Source organism: Cnephaeus nilssonii, assembly GCF_951640355.1.
Source record: "Cnephaeus nilssonii genome assembly, chromosome: 20".
Classification (NCBI taxonomy): Eukaryota; Metazoa; Chordata; class Mammalia; order Chiroptera; family Vespertilionidae; genus Cnephaeus; species Cnephaeus nilssonii.
Window position 1 is genome coordinate 26,161,134 of NC_137091.1, and position 21,349 is coordinate 26,182,482.

Genomic DNA, 21,349 nt, shown 5'->3' on the forward strand with positions numbered 1-21,349 from the left:
CTGTCCTGGGTATCATGTTGACCTTAAAAACAACCGAGCTGAGAAAAAACACGACAAACACAAATAAACGAAAAATATAGAATGCGATTCAGAAAACATTTATTAAGTGCCTGGTATTCACAGTTTTTTAGATTCCTCCATCTACCTGCCCTAGCCAGTGTGGCTCAGTTGGCTGGAGTGTTGTCTCATGCACCAGAAGGTCGTGAGGTCGTAGATTTGATTCCAGGTCAGGGCACATATAGGAGGCAAACCTACTGATGTCTCTCTCTTGCATATCGATGTCTTTTTTCGCTTTCTCTTTCTCTCTCTTTCCCTTCCTCGCTCTCTAAAATCAATTAAAAAGTATTAATTCCTCCATCCAACATTCACTGAGCACTACTAGGCACTGTACTTGGCACTTGGAAACAGAGACACACTAAAATATACAAGCTAGCAGGTGACATGAATAAATAAACTCATTACAGTAAGTTTCCTGCCAAAGCAATGTTCAAAACACAGCAACAGCTTGGAGAACAGAGTGTTAATTGCTCCCTGGGATACTGGGCAGGTATCACGGTGAAGAAAGGCTTGAGTTGCTTATCTTGTTTTTTACTGCTTATGACATTTTACAACATACTCAAACATACAGAGACCAGTACAACAAATTTCCATGTACCCATAACCCGGCTTTAACAACCAATCGCCACTTTTGATTCACCTATACCCCCACCTGCTTCCCTCCATCCCTTCCTTTTGTTTTGAAGCTAATGCTAAACATTTTTGTCATTTCACCCATAAATACTGAGCTGTGTTTGAAGAGGGGACTGTAAATTTCTAGACCTTTCACTGGTAGCATCCTTTTTCTCATCTATCCTTTGCCAGTGACTCTAGCGGAGTTCTATACTCCGATTCCTACCAGCAACTGCAAAGCCTTGGCTGATTCAGGGTGAAGACCCAAGACTTTATTGGAGCCTTTGGCTGAAAGAAAAGACTGAGCTGATCCAGTGAGAACCACATCTCGCCTTATCTGGAATGAGGATCACATTCTTCTGGTCCTTGGTCCTCATAAAATTGCTATTTCTTTAAAGCTTATTGAGCACCTGTTTGTACGAAATGGTGACTACATTCCACATTCCCATGTGCCCTTAGCAGCCTACAGGCAAACCTCAGACAGTATAGGGCTTGCCTTAAAAGTCAAGCTGACCCAGAGTTGCTTCCGGTCACAAATGAATGTCTGGCCTCTCTCGCTTCCGCCCCCTCAGCGTTTCCTCTCTCTCTCTCTCTCTGAAAGGTCCCAACATCCATGCAGTTACTCAACCCAGAACATCATCCTGGACTCCACTTCCCTCACAATTCTATCTACTCTTTTAAAGCCATACACTATTGTCCACAGCCATCATCAGCCTTCCATCTAGGCCACCATTCTCTTCCCTCAAGTACTGCAATATATAAGCCTCATTCTGTCTCTGGAGCGCGCGCGCGCGCGCACACACACACACACACACACACACACACACAATTCTCCACGCAGCGGCTGAGTGATCTTTATAAAAAACAACAACAACCCGCTCAAAGCCCTTTCATGTCTCCTAACACCTACAGGAACCAAGACCAACTAACTTCCTTACCACCGCCAAGGAGGCCCTGCAGAATTTAAGACCTGCCGCTTACTTCTCCAGCTTCATCAGCTACATCTCCTCCCTAGGCCGCAACCAAAACGCTCTTTTCAGAGCCTGTTTTCCCGCGTCTCTGCTCTTACTTGGGAAGCGGCTTTTCTCTCAAACACAATAAAAACTACACCTACGGCGTCCTTGCTTACATGCTAGTCCACAACACTAAGAAGTCACCATCTTCAGGTTGCAGATGGAGAGGTGAGGATGGGCACCGTGCCCATGGTCACACAGCTAGAGTGGAAGAGCCAAGACTCGGGGGTCCAGAGGCCGCCGGCCCAACCCCAAAGCCCCAGCCAGCCGCACAGCCCTGCTGCGCCGCAGAGATCCCTCCGGGTGGTGGACAGCCTCTGACGGCGCGGGGGCGGCGACTAGACAGGGGAACGACGCTTCTGATTGGCTGCCTCCAGCGATGGCGGGCGAGAGGGAGGGAGCCAGAGCGTGGGGGCGTCGCGGGAAAATGACGTAATGCAGCGGCTCCTTAAAGGTACCGGCCCCTCGCACCGAGGATGGCGCAGGCGCGGTCCGAGGGCTCTCGCTTGTTCACGGATCAAGGATAGCCGGGCCGGACGGGCGCGCGCGCGCGGGCTGTGTAGACGGGAGCGCGCCGGACGCGGACAGCCCAAGGGGTCCGGCGAGGCGGCGTCGGGGACAGGACTGGCCGGCTGACTAGCGGGCACCGCGATGGCCGAGGGTAGCGCCGTGTGTGACCCTCAGCACGCCGCGCGCCTGCTGCGAGCCCTCAGCTCTTTCCGCGAGGAGTCCCGCTTCTGCGACGCGCACCTGGTCCTCGACGGGGAGGAGATCCCGGTGCAGAAGAACATCCTGGCGGCGGCCAGCCCGTACATCAGGTGAGGAGGGGGCCGGGCGCGGCTGCGCTGCCCGAGCCCGGGGGCGGGGCGGGGCCGGCCGGGCGTGGCTCCCGAGTCCCCGTCCACCCACCTCCCCCCCGCAGCCGCCTGGGTCCCTCTCGGCAGACACCCCTGCCGGGCCCCCGGGACAGCTCCGGTGTCTTCGCCCACCCTCAGGCTGGGCCCCACGGGACCTTCGCCCCCCGGTAGATGACCGACCCCGGACCCGGGCCGCAGTCCCTCGGCCCTCCTCCGATTCCCACAGCCCAGCGCTCGTCCGGGCCTCCGAACCCCGCAGGCCCCCAGACGCCGTCCCGGGCCGTCCCGGGTCCCGGACCCGCGAGCAGAGCGGGGCCGCGCCGGCGAAGAGCCGCCCCTCGGCCGGGCCCAGCCCGCGGATCCCGGCTGAAGTTTGCCGGCGGCTCGCCTCCCAAGCGACGCGCAGTCGGCGGGGCCCGTGGCCGGTAGCGCCGCTCCCGCCGAGAAGCCAAACAAGCTCCACGCCGGGTGTGGGCTGAGGGAAAACCCTCGGGTACTGGACCTCCTCCTTGGGTTGGCGATCCGACCGCCAAGCCTGAAGTTCTGTCCAATGTGTCTTTTCCACTTCCTTGTGGGAACTCCGTTTAAAAGAAGGGCTGTGCAGTATAGACACACACGTTCAAGTAAGCTATAGAGAATTTTAAGACTACTGCAGTTCTCAGGATGCAGTTACAACCAGAGGACCAAGAAATTTTAGCGACTCAGAAAGCATTTTAAAACTTCAGTAAAACAAAGTTTAACCTGATTTGCCATTCCAATTAACCTGGTTAAAGGTTGATGAGATAGTGATTAACCAAGTGTATCAGATCTTGCGGGGGGGGGGGGGAGGGGCTGATAACTTTCTTACAGCAACTTTCTTGCAAACTGGGTTGCTCTTTTAATAAAAGAGAAAAATTGCTAAAAAGCTGGAGAAACTTCCCAGTAAGCTGGTTAAATATAGACCAATAGTAGAGAACTCACTAGAATTGACAAGTCAAAAAAAGCAAAATGATGCGTGCGGCATTCTTAGTGCTTTGCCTTAGCAGAACTCAGTACCCAAACTACACTTGAACCTTTACATGAGGAGACATTCGTGCTAACTCACAAGCAGTTCAAATGCTCTTGTAACTTCTCAGGGCTCTTTTGTAAATAAATTTTCACTCTGTGATTTTAAAGGTGGGGTTGTGGTGGTGGGAGTCTTTGTTAGTAGGGTGTTTAGATTGCAGATATGACAACTCATAGCTGGCATTTCAGAGGTTTGAGCAATCAATCTCAAATTGGAATCAGTGGCCAGAGTCTTCCCGGTATCCAAAGTGTTCCCTGTTTGGGGAAATGCTAGATGCATTATTGTTGTAGTTCTTTATGTGGCATCCCGCCAGCTTAAAAGAAAACTGCAAATCCCCAAACACATGCTCTCTACCCTCTTTTTCATGTCTTATTTTTCTCCATAGCACTTACCACTGTAATATAACCTATATTTTACTCATTTACCTTGTTGCTCTTGCCCAACCACAATGTAAGCTCAGTGAGGCCAGGGATTTTTCTTTTGTTCATTATTGTGTCTCTGGCAGCCAGAAAACAAGTGCCTAGTGGTTCAGCAAATGTGAATGAGGGACTGCCTGCTTTTCTGCCACAGCCAATTGGACATTAGTAGGTGGCTCTGTTATATTTCCACGTCAGATGCTCAGTTATCCCTGACTGAGAAGGGCATGTGGGAGCTGCTTTCTCCCTCCAGCTTTTACTCTTGCAGCTGTGCGTTGTTGTAGATGGCTTGATCATGACTTCAGCTCACTAGTCTGATAAGTGAGGGATAAAATGTATCTTCATCTCATTTAATCTTCGATCCATCCTGTGAAGGAATATGTAATAATGCGTTGAACATGTCACAGGTCTGTACATAAGTCTATAAAAGGTGGTAGTATTCTCTGCTATATCTGCTTAATTATGAAAGCGGGGGTATCCACTTGTGACATGGTGGCACACAGAATAGTTATGTGAAATGCTATTTATTTAACATAGTAATTTAGGTATGAAATCTTACTAATCAAAGTAGCGGAGCCAAAAAGGACTTCAGATCTCCAGGTCAATTCTGTTGCTTTCCACAACAAGAAAATGGGGCTCAGTGGGCATCAGTGACTTGTCTTACGATGAGGTTACTGGTGCTTAATGGTTGAACTAAGATTAGATGCCAAGCTAATGACACCATGTCTCCTACTCGTTTACTATACCAACTTAGAGCATTACTTGTATTTAACTATTCTTTGTGTATACTCTACTACTTACTGACATATGTTATGATTTCAAGTGCTTATCAAGTACTTTCATATACTGTCTCATTTTGATTTTCTTTTTCTTTTTATGAATTTTAGAAGACGTTTATGAAAGCTGGGGACAATGAAACAAGGAAGGACTGAGGAAATGAGCCTGGGCTGCTCTGCTTTGGCTCATTAAGTCAGAGAAAAGGGGCCTTGGGAACAGGTTCAGGGAGTTTGTCTGGGACAAATTGCTGCTGCCCATCATGGGGTCTTAAGAGTTTAGGAGATGCATGTCTGTGGGGGGGAAAAGGTGAGGGGCAGCGTGGGCGTGCTCTTGGGAGGAAGAGTGCACCTTGATTTTCATTTTCAGCCATCTTGTGCTGTAGGTAGGGCAGGTGGATATTTTTGAGGTTTTGCAGATAAACATGAATCAGTCAATGTGTGTATGTGTGTTTCAGTGACTAATTGCTCTAAGTTTATTTGGCTATTGAAGTGGTAGAATGTTCTTGGGGGGTCTGTTAAAATTATTAATCTCAAGGCCACTTAAAAGTAATTTGACTAATCTGTATTACTACAGTAGGTCCTCGGGTTACATCGGAGATCCGTTCCTACGGCGCTATGTAACGCGATTTTCGCCTTAAGTCGGAAACCACCTAAGTAAGCACCTATGTCACTCACATGGAGCACATACAGTAATGAAGTGAAATAGTAAAAATAATTTAAAAGAAAGATAACAATTCCTGACCTTTACTTGTAGTAAATAAATAATAAAAAACATAAAGCACATATGTACATACATCGAAATGACGTAACTTTTTTTTAAATAAATATATGGGAGATGGCAACATAACCACGAAATGACATACATCGAGTCTGACGTAACCCGAGGACTGCCTGTGCTTAGGAACAAAGTGTTTAGTAATTTTCGATATTAACAACATTGGGCTTTTATAATATACTAGAGGCCCTGTGCACGAATTCATGCACGGGTGGGGTCCCTCAGGCTGGCTGGCGATCGGGGCAATCAGGGCCGTCTCACCCAGTCTCTATTGGGCTGATCGGGGCTGGCCGGATGCCTGGGGAGGGACCAATGGGAGGTTGGCCAGTGCGGGGGAGGGACTGATTGGGGCCGGCCAGCTGGGTAGGGAGGAGGGACCGTGGGAGGTTTGCTGGTGGGGGATCAGGGACCACGGGAGGTTGGCCCGCCATGGGAAGTTGGCTGTGGGAGTGCACTGACCATAAGGGGGCAACTCCTGCATGAGCATCTTCCCCCTGGTGGTCAGTGCAAGTTATAGCGACTGGTTGACGGGTCGTTTGGTTGTAATGGTTGCTTAGGCTTTTATATATATAGATTAGGGGCCCAGGGCACGAATTTGTGCACCTTGAAAGGAACTGTGGGCAGCAAGGCTGCGGTGGGCACAAGGGTGGGACTCGGCCCATCCTCCGCGCTCCCGCATTGCCCCTCCACCATGCCCCCACCCTGCCCCTCCCACCGCAGCCCCCCTTCCCCTGTCTGACGGCAGTCCCGCTCCCGCCGCTGCCACTGCGCCCACGTGTTGATGGCACCGGCCCCGCTCGCACCCGCTGACCACACAGAGTAATTGGGGCCAGCGCCATCAGTGGATACGAATGGTGGCTGCTGCCTCAATTGCCCCTTAGGAGCAGGAAGAGGTGGAGAAGCCCTCAGGGGAGATTGGGGCTGGCAGCTGCTGCTTGCACCCGCTGATGGCACCGAGCGATTGGGGCTGGCGCCAGGCGCTGGCAGCGGGTGCGAGCGGGGTCAGCACCAGCAGCAGGTGTGAGCAGCAGGCAGGACCGCAACTCGCAGGAGCAAAGACATTTCAGTAACCACTAGAAGCTCACCCGGCCTTGGTCTGGCACCCCTGCTTACCTGTTCCACCATCCCACCATGGCCAACATCAGCCATGTTCCGCGCTCTGCCACCTTCTGCCAACGCCCGCCATGTTCCGCGCATGCCCCCTGGTGGTCAGTGCACATCATAGTGACTGGTTGTTTGGTTGTTCTGCCGTTTGGTCTATTTGCATATTAGGGTTTTATATATATACTAGAAGCCCGGTGCACGAAATTCATGCACGGCGGGGGGTTGTCCCTCAGCCCAGCCTGTACCCTCTCCAATCTGGGACTCCTGGAGGGATGTCCGACTGCCCATTTAGGCCCGATCCTGGTGGGATCGGGCCTAAATGGGCAGTCGGACATCCCTCTCACAATCCAGGACTACTGGCTCCCAACTGCTTGCCTGCCTGCCTTCCTGATTGCCCCTAACCACTTCTGCCTGCCAGCCTGATCACCCCCTAACCACTCCGCTGCCAGCCTGGTTGATGCTTAACTGCTCCCCTGCCAGCCTGTTTGTCCCCAACTTCCCTCCTCTGCCAGCCTGGTCACCCCTAACTGCTCTCTCCTGCAGGGTTGATCACCTTCAGCTGCCCTCCCTTGCAAGCCTGGTCCCTCTCAACTGCCCTCCCTTGCAGGCCTGGTCCCTCACAACTGCCCTCCCTTGCAGGCCGGGTGCCTCCCAACTGCCCTCTCCTGCTGGCCATCTTGTCGTGGCCATCTTGTGTCCACATGGGGGCAGGATCTTTGACCACATGGGGGCAGCTATATTGTGTGTTGCAGTGATGATCAATCTGTATATTATTCTTTTATTAGATAGGATAGAGGCCTGGTGCACAGGTGGGGGCCAGCTGGTTTGCCCTGAAGGGTGTCACAGATAAGGGTGGGGGTTCCCTTGGGGTGTGGGGCGGCCTGAGCGAGGGGCCTGTGGTGGTTTGCAGGCTGGCCACGCCCCCTGGCAACCCAAGGGGAGGCCCTGGTATCTGGAATTTATTTTCCTTCTACAATTGAAACTTTGTAACCTGGGGCGGCAGCCATTTCTGGGGCGGCAGCCATTTCTGTGGCAGTTAATTCACCTTCTACAATTGAAACTTTGTAGCCTTAAGCGGGTGAGCCCGACCAGGGTGTGCGGAAAGCTTTGCTTCCCCTGTTGCCGCCGGCAACCCTGGCCTGCTCTCTCAAGCTCCATTCTGCCGCCATTTGTTTGAATTTGTTTACCTTCTATAATTGAAACTTTGTAGCTTGAGTGGAGGCTTAGGCCTGCAACGGCTATGGAAAGCTTGGCTTGCTCTGTTACCTGGGAAACCTTGTTCTCTGTGGCTGTAGCCATCTTGGATTGGGGTTAATTTGCATACTCGCCCTGATTGGCTGGTGGGCGTGGCTTATGTAGCGGAGTGATGGTTAATTTGCATATTACCATTTTATTAGAGAGGATAGATCTGTTTTGCTTGAACAGAACTTTAAAGAATTATATTGAAACAAAATGAATTTGTATATTCCACAATTTGATGTTTCTTACTTTCCCTTTTGAACCTTAAGCATTTAGGTCTTTGATGTCATTAATGTATGGATTGGGTTTTCAAAAGTTTGCTAGTCTCCAGAGTTTTATAAAAATCTGAGTTTTGTTTAAAGTCTATAGTTAGCCTAGTTTTAGTAACTGTCATAAGCTTCTGAAGTTAAATGGTTTGGAAACAATGTTGTATATTGCTTCTATATGCTCAACAAAAGGAACCAATCCAACTTTGTAAACTAGGAATTAAAGCAACTCATTTGCATACTTTCTACTTACTATAGAAAAGTCTTTTAACCTAACTTACTGGTTTAATCTTTTCCTATGCTTTAACTTTGGTTTAGCATTTGTTTTTCCTCCTGATCGTCTTAACAATCAAACCACGCTAGAAAAGCTTTTCAGTATAAAAGGAAAAAAGCCAGAAAACTCAACTTTAGCAACAGAACCCAACTGATAACCTGAAAAAAGGTTGTGTAGAATATGTCATACAACCTTACGATACAGATGCTACGGGAAGTCAGGCAGGACCTTGTGTAGTCCATCATGTAAGTGAGATGCTGTTTTCCCAACATACCCTCTCCCCAGCTTTTCCTCATTCTGATCTCTGAATGACATTTTCCCTTTGATTTAATGGGAAAACTAAATCTAAACGTAGCTGATGACCTTTAAGAATGACGAAGTTGATTCATGGACGTAACGACCCACAGAATCTTTCCATTCTCAGCAACTCTGAGACCTTCTGGGAAAGGTTCCCTGAGGCTTACAGGAAATTTCCCTTTCTTCTGAATATTGCAAAGTTTGCTTTGCTCATGTCCGAGGCTCTTCTGCTTCTGGCACAATCCCATAGATCTGATTTGGAGTTCAGACTCCTTTCTCTCATGAGCTGTGGTTCTTAGGGAGTAATGTATGTGAAAAGGATTTGAAAATGAATTGCTTTGTGATTCTGCAGTAACATAGTGGCTCTGTGCAGGTTCCATTCCTGTTTTTACTTTTGAGAATTTCAGTTTTTCTGGGGAATGTTTAGCTTTCAGTACTGGAGAGTAGAGGAGAGATCTCCTTTACTCCCAAGATCTTGGGATCCTTTGATGAGTCAGCCAACAACAAGAATGGCAATCCCCTCCCCCCCTCAAGGTTTTTATAGAAAGCTGTTCTGATGAGGGTGGAGTGGAGACATTGGACCTAGAATCCAGCCTAAGTCATATTGGACAACTTTTCTGAGACTTAGTTTCCTCATATGCGGAGTGAGGTTGGTTGGGCTACAGGAATAGCAAAGCCCCTATAAGTCTAAATTGTGTGGCTCTAGGCTATTTTTGCTGTGTTTTGTGTGTGTGTGTTGTGTGGATGGGGTTTTTTTCTGTTCATTTAAGTTTTGTTATAATGTATATTTAAGTTTTGTTATATATTGACAAATATATAACAAATGTATCATTTAAGTTTTGTTATACATTGACATTAAAGCATTTCCTTTGCCCTGCCATACAGGCCTTCTTGGTTGGGTACTCTGCTATATAAACCCAACCCTGAAGAGTTGTTTTGTAACAAGCATTTATTTTATGCTGCTAATCTGGATGTGTTCCAGGGCCTAATTATTGATGAGCCTGTTTTACTATTTAAATATAAAGTTTGACTCGATGATGCTGATGAAACTACTTAAGGAGACTAATATGATCTCTCTAGGAGTCCAAGTTTCATAGTAACATAGAAATTATCATCCTTTCTTTGGGTACCTGAAATTTGCCCTGTAGTTGATGGGCACAAAGTCCATTGGTATTGTACACTGTGTGCAGAGCATGCTAGTAGTCCCCAAGTCTTCTTCCACGTGTGCTTTGAGTTTATAGTCACCTGTGTAGATAGCAGCTCCTGAATGATTGTCATAGGAATTCTTTTTAACAGTACAGAAGGCTTTTATTTATGTCTTTTATGCTTACCTTGCCATGAATTCACAGGGAATGGGTTCCAGCAGCTCAGCTCCTTTCCACTGGTTCTCACAAAGTGTGCTTCTCTGGGTGGAGCAGTCTGGCGCTTCAGATGAACCCAGGTACCTTTCTCTTTGGCTTCCTTCTTTTTCTGATCTTTTCCTTCACACATTTCAGGAAACTATCTCAACTCTTAGAGGGCTTAATATGCTCAATAGGTACATTAATTCTTCAGGCAAGAATCTTGCCCTTAACTTGTTCACAACAGTGCCCAACACATGCTGGGTGACATTGTCGTCTCTTCCAGTTTTTCCATGGGGACATTTGTGAGCACTCCTTTTTGAACAGTGCCCATTCCCTTGATGTCTACAATATCACCTTTCTTTTAGATTCTCATGCATGTAGTCAAAGGAACTACTCCATGTTTTTTAAAAGGCCTAGTGAACATGTAGTGGGTACCTCTCCTCTTTCTCTTTGTGTTGGTCATTTTGGCGAATTACTGGAAGATGGTGGTTCCAGCCCAAAGGTGATTGTCAAAAGGATTTTGAATAGCAATTGTAACTAAGTTTCTTAGTGCTCAAGGGTTCAGGTCGAAGCTCCAGGTTCTGAGATCCTTGCATTTGACTGGATAGAGGACACACAATACAATATACAGATCATGTATCATAGAAACGTACACTAAAAACCTATATGATCTTATTCAGTGTCACCCCAATAAATTTAATAAAAAATAAAATAATAAAATAACTCGACTATACCTGTCTCTTTCTGTACTCTTACGGTGATGGGAAATAAGTGGGGCCTGATTGTCTTTTAATGGATCTGGGCCTTGTTTGTTTTTAATGTATTTTTTTTTATTTAATATATTTTATTGATTTTTTACAGAGAGGAAGAGAGAGGGATAGAGAGTTAGAAACATCCATGATAGAGAAACATCGATCAGCTGCCTCTTGCACAACCCCTACTGGGGATGTGCCCGCAACCAAGGTACATGCCCTTGACCGGAATCGAACCTGGGACCTTTCAGTCCGCAGGCCGACGCTCTATCCACTGAGCCAAACCGGTTTCGGCCTTGTTTGTTTTTTATCCACCTACTGTAAGGCATCCTTCCTTAACTGCTTAAAAAGAGGAAATCTATCCTGAAGGGCTTACAATCTCATGGTTGAAAATTATTTTTTTCTCCTCCCCCCTCCTTATCTTCTTTTCTAGTATTTGCAATTGTGTTTGATTAAACCCTGCTCTTATGTGAGTTTTTCAAAAGTGATATTAAAGTATGTTCCATTTCAGAAGATCAAAGAAGTATTTTCTCTGGCTTCTAAGGAAACAAAGCACTTGTAAATTGGAGCTCTAAGTTTAATATAGGTTACTCATTTCAGCTTTAAATTATTTGTTTATTTATACAAGATTGTGGTGCCACTATTCATAGCAGCAAATGCTCTAATTCTGGAAAGGTTTTTGGAAGGTTTCAAATGATGAAGGAAATCAATAAAATTCTTGTTAGACTAGTGAATTTAACATAAAGTGAAGTATTGAATGTTTAGATTTATTGTAGAACTTTTCTGAGGATTATTTTGAGTAATAATAATGTGATAAAAATAATACCTATCTCTAATGAATACTAACTGGTAAGTCCTCATGCTTTTACATGTGCCTTTACACTTCTACCTCTTCTTGCATCTATATTTTCCCCTACAAGTCCTTTAAATGTTCTTAGAGTTATTTTTATTATGTATTTTAGAGAGTTAAGCAAAGTGCTTTTCCACATGGAAACGCTGGTTCTTTGGGTTTAGATTTGCGTTATGTAGACCAGTGGTCACCAACCGGTGGTCCATGAGGTTTGAAAGGTTGGCTACCACCGATGTAGACTAAGCATCCAGATTACATAACCACCTTATCCATTGTTTAAACTGTTTATCAGTTCAACTCATGATATCAAAGTGAGGCTTAAAATCTATTTATAATCCATAAAGAAAACATAATTAGGACAAATAAGGAGTCATTTGGCTTATGAGTACCATGCTTAAGTCCTTTAGGAAGCTATATCAGCCTTCTAAAGAATATGGGTCTGTCATTTTGTGTACTGAAGGTACAATAGAAATGAATAATTTGTAAGTTAGAATTCTAGGTTAAGGGTGGAGATGTAGGGCTGAGGGATGTGACAAGTGGCAGGCTATGGTTGCAACCTTGAATTTGAGTGCTTCCCATGGTTTCTTTGCATCCTAACACACGATGAGTCCAAAGAAGGAAGGACATCAAAGGCTCAGGTAAAGGTGACAATTGTAGCTCTATAGAGGGTAAAGTTCATGTGTCCACCTAAATGCCCTTCAAGGCTCAGCTGTGGCTCTTGGCCCCTGTGCTCAGAAAAGCAGAGTAAAATCCTCTTAAGTATTTATTGCCAAAGAGTGACTTAGCCATAAAATGGTGATCTAATGTTTGCTGCCATTTCTCTGTGGGAATACATTATAATATGTCTTACTCTATTGAGAGATATTAGAAAAATAGAAGACTTACAAAAGATAAGATCTTGGTGAAATGTTTTGTTAGGTAAAAGAGTTAGCCTTCAAGCAACAAAGCTTTGAGACGCAGGGTATATCATAAATGGAAGATGGAAGGATTGGTTTTTAAAAATAGACTGTTGAATAAACCTTAAGTGCATAATTTTGCTCATAGGTATTTTGTAATCCTCTCAACTATTAAGTATTTCTGTATCTTTTTAGGAACGATTTTAAAAACCACTTGATGCTTGTGATTTTTATCTTAACATGGTAAGGCGAGCAGAAATATTGTGAAAACATAGTTTTATTTCAATCATTCCCTGAACTGTAGGGAACCTCACATTGAGGATGTGATATGTGGTTGGTTAGAATCTCTCCTAGCATGTAGAGCACATTCTTTCACAGGGAGTAGCCAGAAGTTCGAGGAAAGTAGGATAGTGAAGAGTGGTGAGAGTCCTTAGAAAGAAAGTTCATTGATAATTTTTCCATTCTCCCCTTCCCATTGCCTACTTCTGCTTCAGGGGTGGAATTGAAGGCCAGCAGGACCCACATCTTCTTGCATAGCCTTTCATTTGGTTGGAAAAGGAAGTTTCCCACCAACATCCAGCTTTCCCCCTACACCAAAGCTAGCATGGGAAGTGTAGACTTACCTTAGCAGATTAGGAACTTCCCTTTGGGTGTGGTTTGTTTGTTTGCTTGCTTCTTTATTTTCCTGCCTGGATTGTGTGAGCAGAGCCTCCTACTTTGTCCCCTGTGTGGAAATTATAATCCCTGTTGGCTGGGAGGGAGTGAAATTCTCATTTTTATTTTTTATTTTTGTCACGCCTGCAGTGGGGCAGGAACAGAGTAGTCTGCTTCCTTTGTTTACCATCTTCTCTCCAATTGATGGGAAAGGGGTTTGTGAAAACATTCCCCACTGTCACAGCTGATACTACATTCCTTAGAAACATCATCGCTGCTCGTGGGAATGTGCTTACCATGAATAAATTACAGTTCAAGAATTGGCATTGTCTAAAAGTATTGAAGTGTGCTGTGTGTTAATTCATCACAGATGTAGTTCCCAGTAAAGGTACCTTATGTAATTAATGTTGACTGGGGGCTTGTTTTCACTCATTCAACAAATACACAGGAGATACTCAGTATCAGCAGCAGTAGGTGCTAGGGAGACAGTGGTGACAAGAGACAGACAAGGAGTTTACATTTCAGTAGTTTTTGGAGAGTTATGACTTCATTTTTCTTCCTGTGTGCTGGCTGCCATTTGAATGTGTGTTCAAGTGGTCTCCGACCAACAGTGTCAGAACTGAGGCCGTGGAGACCTAAATCACTCAGCTTATTTCTTCTACCTCTATGGGGCTAGGAAAAGAAATAAATATAAAACCAATGGTTTTTTTAATTATTTTGATGTTCACTCAATTTTTTAATACTGTATATCCTAATGGTATGTAGTCATATCAGAATTTCAATAATGGTGGAAGAAGAATAGAATAGCGTTAATTCTGGAATAGACACTCTTAAAGTCTGCTCTAAAAGTATATTTAAATGATTTATCTGATCATTCACCACTATATTAGTAACCCCAACGAATCACATTTACAGAAACAACTTTAAAAATATTTTTATTGATTTTTACAGAGAGAGGAGAGGGAGAAAAAGAGAGAGAGAAACATCCATTTGAGAGTGTAACGTCAATCAGCTACCTCCTGCAGTTTGGGGATCGAGCTGTAGGCATGTGTCCTGAGTGGGAATCGAACTGGCCACCTTTCGATGCAAAGGATGGGGATAACAGTCAGCCAACTGAGCAACACTGGCCAGGGCTATAGAAACAACTTTTTAAAAGTAGAGAGCATAGGTTTCTTGATTAAGGTTCCCTAATATGCTCGTTCATTCACTAACCTTTTCTTGAGTGGTTATGTGTGGCACTGCCGTGCACTGGGTTTTCAGAAGAATATGTAGTCTTATTAGGAGGGTACTGCAGTCATTCGGACAGGAAATAAGGATGCCTTGGATGACGGTTTGTCAGTGGAGTTGGAGAGAAGTAACTGGATTATAGATGTTAGCAGTAGGACTTGTCAGTGAGAGAAAGGGAACACCAAGTTCTTTATCACCAGTAAGCAATGCTTATCATCACTTACTGGGAGTGTTAAACTAGGGACAGTGTAAAAGATATTCTGTGAAGTCCAGAACCTGTTCTCAAAGTTTAGAGCTTAATTGTGAAAAAAACAAATTATGAAACAAAAGCTATTTTAATTGTATGGATAGTTCTACCTATGGGAGTTCTGAGGAGGAAGAAATACTTGGGTGATTGCATAAGCTTTCCTGGAGGAAACAATTTGAACGAGACCTTGAGAGGAAGAGTACTTGGTGGGGCGTAGATAAAGAGAGGGGCAAGGAGGATCATTCAGGTAGAACACAGGTGTAAGTGCAGGATCTTGGGTGTATGTGTTCAGGGCAGTAGGTACACTGGACTGGACTAGAGGCTTGGATAGGAATCGTGGGAAGTGTGGATGGACGGGCAGGTACGAACAGTATTCTAGAGCAGCGGTCGCCAACTGGTGGTCCGTGAGGTCCAAAAGTTTGGCGACGCTGTTCTAGAGTGCCGAGTTAACTTAGATTTTTATTCAGTTACTAAACAAAAGTGAGAGGTAACTTGTTGGTTCTCAGGACTGGGAGGAGATGAGACTGGAGTTGCTAATTCAGATTAGCAGAGCATGGCAAAGTCCAATGTCTGATATCTGGGGTTTGGGAAGAAAGCAACTGTCTGCTATTTGCATATGAGGAAGAAGGAAGAGATAACAGGTTTTGAACCTGGCTGCTTAAGAAAAGTGAGGAAGATAATCTGCCTTGATGTGTTAAATTTGAGGTGACAATTGCTGAATAAACACCTTAATTATACTCTTCTAGTTCTTGAAAATTCTACGTATTTATGAATATGTGTGTTTGTTTTTGCATGTTCTTCTTCTCTGCCTTTCTTGACCTCCTGCTCTTTTCTGGCATATCAATTTGTATTCATCCTTCAGGACCTTGTTCCAATATCCCTTCCTTTGTCACATTTTTTTTAAAATATATTTTATTGATTTTTTTACAGAGAGGAAGAGAGAGGGATAGAGAGTTAGAAACATCCATGATAGAGAAACATCGATCAGCTGCCTCTTGCACAACCCCTACCGGGGATGTGCCCGCAACCAAGGTACATGCCCTTGACCGGAATCGAACCCGGGACCTTTCAGTCCACAGGCCGACGCTCTATCCACTGAGCCAAACCGGTTTTGGCCTTTGTCACATTTTTCCAATTCTGTGAAACAACCACTCCCTCCCACAGGCTCCTTGAGTGGTTTGTGTACCTTCAATGTGCCTTAGTGATCAGTCTTCTATTCAGGGAGGAGAAATAGAACAGACAGATGGCCTGGATGCTTTTAAAGCCCTCATCTTTTTATCTCTAGGGCCAGAGGCACCAAATCCATTAGTGGAAATTCTGTACATAAGAGAGTTGAGTTGACTGCAATCTGCAAGTACTGATGAAGTATAAGATCAGAGTTCAGGTTGCTATATACACATTGCTTCTAAATAGGATCAGTCTTTTTGCTGTAACATTTTAGTAGCTGAATATGTATTGAGGACTGGGGGAGAGGGACAAACCAAACCATCTAACAAGAGAGTGTTCACTTTTGGACTATTTTAGATGGTACAGTCAGCTCCTACCAAGTCCATTTCTGGTGCCAAGAAACCGGGAAAAGAAGGGACCAAATTCTTTATTCAGAAGTAGTAGCTCCAGTGAGAGAGCTTTTGTTACAACACGACTAAAGAATTCGTTGAGAAGCATTCATTCCCTTGACAACACTTTGGAAGGCACTTTTCAGCTTCAGGTTGTTTAGAGAAGTTGATGACAGTAGATTATAAATTAAGGAGTGCCAGAAGCAAAAAGGTGGTTTTAAGATTAGTTTAAAAATGCTAAAGTGAAGCTGACACAGGAGCTGCTCTCATTTATTAAAGGGAACTGAAAGGGGTGTGCTTCAGCTGTAGTTTTTGTTCCCCCCACCCCATTTTGGGGTTTTATTTTCCCTACTCCCACCTTTCCTTTCTTAAAAAGAAACAAAGAGATAGTTTCTTAACCTTCACTTAATACTTTGGTTTGAGCTGCTTTGAAAGGGTAAATTCAAAGACAACAACAAATTCATATAAATTCTTACTTTTTCTGTGAATTTATTCAGGAGCTCTACTTCCTCTGCCTGTGAAAGGGCCTGAACCTTTCTTATAACTCTTTACATTGGGAAAAGAGAATGGAAAATGCGTAGAAATATGGACCTACTTCTGAAATATGGAACTTCTGTAGTATTTAGTGCCATTTGTATATAGCAGCAAAAAGAACCAGATCAGCCAGTTTTTAATTAGAGAGAAGACTTGTAAGAGTGCCCCCAAATCAAAGGGGCTTACTCTTGAGATGATCCTTTGCATGGGGTCTAAGGTTATAGAAGGAGCCTCCTTATAGCATCTGAAAAAACATACCTAAGTAAAAAAGCTGGAACTGTGTGACAGGTCGAGGCACGAATATCTTTCTTTTATGTCTATTTCCAAAAGGTCAGGGTGTGACCAGAACAAGGAACCAGGCTTGTTTCATTCTAGAAGAATTTTCTACTTCACAAGTTGCTGCATCACGATTCTGTCTTTGAACTCATCTTAAAATTTTTAACATGCATTTCAGACCTTGTCTTTCAAGACATAAATTTTATAGACTGCTTTACTATAAAAATTATAAGAACTAGATTTAAATTTTAAGCATCTATTTTTTTTTACAAAAAAATTTATGGGAAATCACAGGAGAGTTCAATTATTTATGTCACCCAAAATTAATTCTGGTTCTGAATAGAGTATTCATATATTGTTAGAGTTATGATCTATATGCATATTATTTTTTCACTTGAAGTCATTTCATATCCCTCTTGTATCTCAATATAATGCCCATAATCATTTTTAATAGCTCTTTATTATTACATCATATTGCTGTTCCATATAATTTGCTTCATCATTCCCTGATTTGACATTTTAATTTCCAGTTCTCTTTTCTTCTGAAACAAATCAGAAAAAACTTTGGGGACATTTTCTTTGTATTTTTGTGGGTGCCAGGAAACCGAGTTTGGGGTCTGTGTCCCAGGTACCTCTGTTTCTGAAGATAGAAACAGACTTCTTCTCATTATATGAAATCAGATTTTTGTCTAGGAAGACACATTATCATATAAAGGTTATAAGAAGATGAATGGCATCTGAAAAATCATATCTGAGTAGAAAATCTGGAATTGGCAGTGTGTATCTGGTGTTTTTCCTCAGATCTCTCACCACTGCCTTGTCACTTTTGCAAGTGGTTTCTCAAAGTATTTATTTTGCACATCTGTTGGGCTGGATTTTAAAATGTGTGTTTGCTATTGTAGAAACATTTAGAGCAGGGTGTGGCAAACTTGTTCGGTAAAGAGTCAGATATATTGTAGGCTTTCCAGTCCTCATGTGGTCTCCATCACACATTCTTTGTTTTGGCTTTAAAAACCTTTTATAAATTTTTAGCTGAAAGGTCATATAAAAACAGACTGTGGGTTGTAGTTTGTCTACCATTGATCTGGAGTATTAGATTTTAAAAATTTGGGTCTAAAAACTTTAACTCTGAAGATCAGCTTTGATGCTGTTTAAATGTCATGTAATGATTTGCATGTCAGTCTTCTGTAGAACAGGAAGTCAGGGCTACTTCTTCCTGACTCTTCCCCCGCCCCACCTCCCAGCTCACCCACCCATATTCTCCCTTTTCTTCTAGGATGTTGTTCTGTCATATATCCTCATCCTTCTCCTGTGTTTTTTATTTTTTCCCTTCTCTTTTGGCTCCTTTCTGTAGCATAAAAGTATGCTTAAGTCTTTTCCAGTGCCTGGCATATAGGAAATGTGCAAATGTTGAATGAATGCATCTGTTACAAGCAAACAGACTCTGTGTCTCTCCTAAGTGCATGATTTCCTTCACTTTGCAAGCAAGATTCTTGAAAGAAACGTTTATCTTGTCCACAGAGTCACTTTGTTTTTTTCTTCACTTTGTACTTAGACTCCTATCTTATCACTCCATTAAAACTGTTCTTTAAAAATTTGCTAAGTATAATCACCAAATCAAGTGAAAACTTTTAAATGTTTATCTTACTGGACCTGTCTACTATATTTGTCACACTTGGTCATTTTCTTGACACTTGGACTCTCAGGGCTTCTCTGACCTTTTGACCCATTTCCCCTACAGTTTGCTTTTTTTACTCTCCTCCTTATCTGTCCCTATACTCAATGTGGCACAAGATTCTGTCCTCACCCTCTACTCTCCATGACAATCTCATACACTCCAAAGATGCCTCTACCCTCCTCCTCTCTCCTGAGCCTTTATATCCAACTAGAGGCCCGGTGCATGAAAATTCGTGCAAGAGTAGACCTTCCTTCCCCCGGCTGCTGGCACCAGCTTCCCTCTGGGACCGGGGCTTTGCTCAGGCCTTCGCTGGCAGGTGCCGGGACCCGGGCTTCTTCGCTCTGGCCCTGGCTTCATCCAGAAGGATGTCCAGAAGGATGCCCAGAAGGATGTTTGGTCTAATTAGCATATTACCCTTTTATTATTATAGATAGCCCACTACACGGCCACTCTAAACTCAGGCAGGACAAGTTCCCTCTGCCCCCAAGAAGGTTGTTCTTCATTTACTGAGGAGGGTAATATGCTACCAGGCTCCCAGGAGAAATGTGGGATCCTCGGGAATGTCACCCACCTCTTCCTCCATTTCTCAGCATCTCACTGTTGCCAAGACCTATCATTCAACCTCTCAACTCTCTGAAATATGTCTCTTCTTCACCTTGCCACTGCTCACACTCTAGCTTTTATTAGTTCTGAATTATTATAGGATAATACTGGTTGGTCTGCCTCCATGCTCAGTTTTACCCTGCTGCTGCCAGAGTGATGTTTCGAGAATGTAATTAGATCGTGCTTAAAACTAATGTCTTTGGAGACATGGCTGCAGAAATACACCACGAACCTGTAGTATTTGTGCCAGAAAGGAAGGAGGTGCTCAAAAGAAGATCAACATAGGAGCCAATCTGAAAGAACTCCCATGAAAGAATATCCCAGTGGCCATACCTGCAATAATTTGACCTAGAAAATGAGTATCAATAACATTGCAGCCTTGCCGGCGTGGCTCAGTGGTTGAGCATCAACCTATGAACCAGGAGGTCACAGTTCGATTCCCAGTCAGGGCACATGTCTGGGTTGTGGGCTCAATCCCCAATGTGGGGCATGCAGGAGGCAGCCGATCAATGATTCTCTCTCATCATTGATGTTTCTATCTCTCTCTCCCTCTTACTTCCTCTCTGAAATCAATAAAAAATATACATATATAAAAATAATGCATTATAAGCCATAGAATAAAATAAACACCCATGTATCTAGGGATAAGTAAATGAAAGATGAATAAAGAAATAAGTGGGGTTGAAGAGACAGCTCTTACAGATGAATTTCAATTAATCAATGTAGAAGGAATAAGAGAACAGAAAATCATCCTTTGAACACCATAGTAATAATTGTAGGCAAGATCCACCAGTGGATACTAAAATTAGGGGGCCAGAGTATGAGGAGAAAAAGGACATTTGTATATTCTCAAATTATCTCTTTCAATATACTTTTTATTTGTAACAAAGGGGGAAATAGTAAATTTCACTTTGTAGTGAAGAAACCCAACAGACATCACCATAGCCAAGTGGCTGAGGTTAACATCACCAGTAATAATGCAAATTGACATCATGTTCTCCCTGATATGATGTGGAGGAGGGCATGACCACACTTCGGTATTGTTTCTGCCAAAAATGCATCAGCTCAATCTCATCATAAGAACCTGGCTATGTGCTGTTATCATGTCCGTACGTATTTATCAAGTGCCTATTCAGTGCCAGAAGTGTATGGGCATATAACAGTGAATAAAACAAAGTCCCTGTTTTCCGGGATGTTGACATTAAACAAATGCAGTTTCTTAGATGGTGATAAATTCTATGAAGAAGAATAAAGCAGGGAAGGGAGGGTAGGTGTAATTTTAGATAGTGTGGCACCTGGGCTGCTCTCTTGGGGTGTTATTAGAGCATTCACCTGAAGTCAGTGAAGGATTAAACCAGGTGATAGGGGAGTGGGAGGTGGAGAGAACATTCCAAGAGGAGAGAAAGGATCAGAATTAGCTGGGGAACTTTTTAAATATACACAGTCCTGAACCTGACTTAGTTTGTCTGGGATGGGACTCAGATCTGGAAAAGCTCTCCAGAACATTCTAGGAAGCCAGGCTGGGGAGCTACTCTTAAAACCCTTCCAACTTATGAGTCATTTCAGGACCTATATGAGGGAAAGTTTTGATGGTAAAGAAGTGAAAACTGTAATTTCTCTAGGTAAAAAGAATTGGAGGCAGAGAGACATGAATAGAGGAAAATAATGAAGGAAAAGAAATAGTATGGAATTTCCATTAGAGTTGTAAAAGGAGGAATGTAGCCCCAGTTGTACCTTGTCTTGGCCACCTCCTGATCTAAAGTGTATCAACACTAGGCTGGTGGCAGACACAAATGGGTCACATGGCATAGCGCCTTTGCTTTCTTGTGGTTCCTTCTCCTCACTGCTCCCCTGGCTTTGGTTGGCCCTGTAGGAAGAGGGCCTCAATGATTAGTAACCCTGAGTAGGTGAAGGTGCTATGGAAGGGGAGCTTCCCTAGAAGTCAGCCTGTAGCAACTGGTCCATATCCCACCATGGCCTGGGGCTTCCTTGGGCCTTCCTC

General features: G+C 44.0%; 1 protein-coding gene and 1 pseudogene across 3 annotated transcripts in view; one reads left to right on the top strand and one right to left on the bottom strand.

Annotated features, from left to right (window-relative positions):
• Positions 1-2,104: 2,104 nt before the first annotated feature.
• GAN (gigaxonin) overlaps positions 2,105-21,349 on the top strand; it is a 62,519-nt gene continuing 43,274 nt past the window's right edge. For both annotated transcript variants that reach the window (XM_079800725.1, XM_079800724.1), the window contains exon 1: positions 2,105-2,500. In XM_079800725.1, coding sequence (XP_079656851.1) covers positions 2,334-2,500 — 167 coding nt within the window. In that variant the 5' untranslated portion in view covers positions 2,105-2,333. The remainder of the gene's footprint in view (positions 2,501-21,349) is intronic.
• Positions 6,418-10,754, bottom strand: LOC307092410 (large ribosomal subunit protein eL21-like; annotated as a pseudogene). The gene is made up of 2 exons: positions 10,063-10,754; positions 6,418-6,427 (listed from the first exon to the last, which is right to left on the bottom strand). The product of its transcript is annotated as a large ribosomal subunit protein eL21-like (transcript).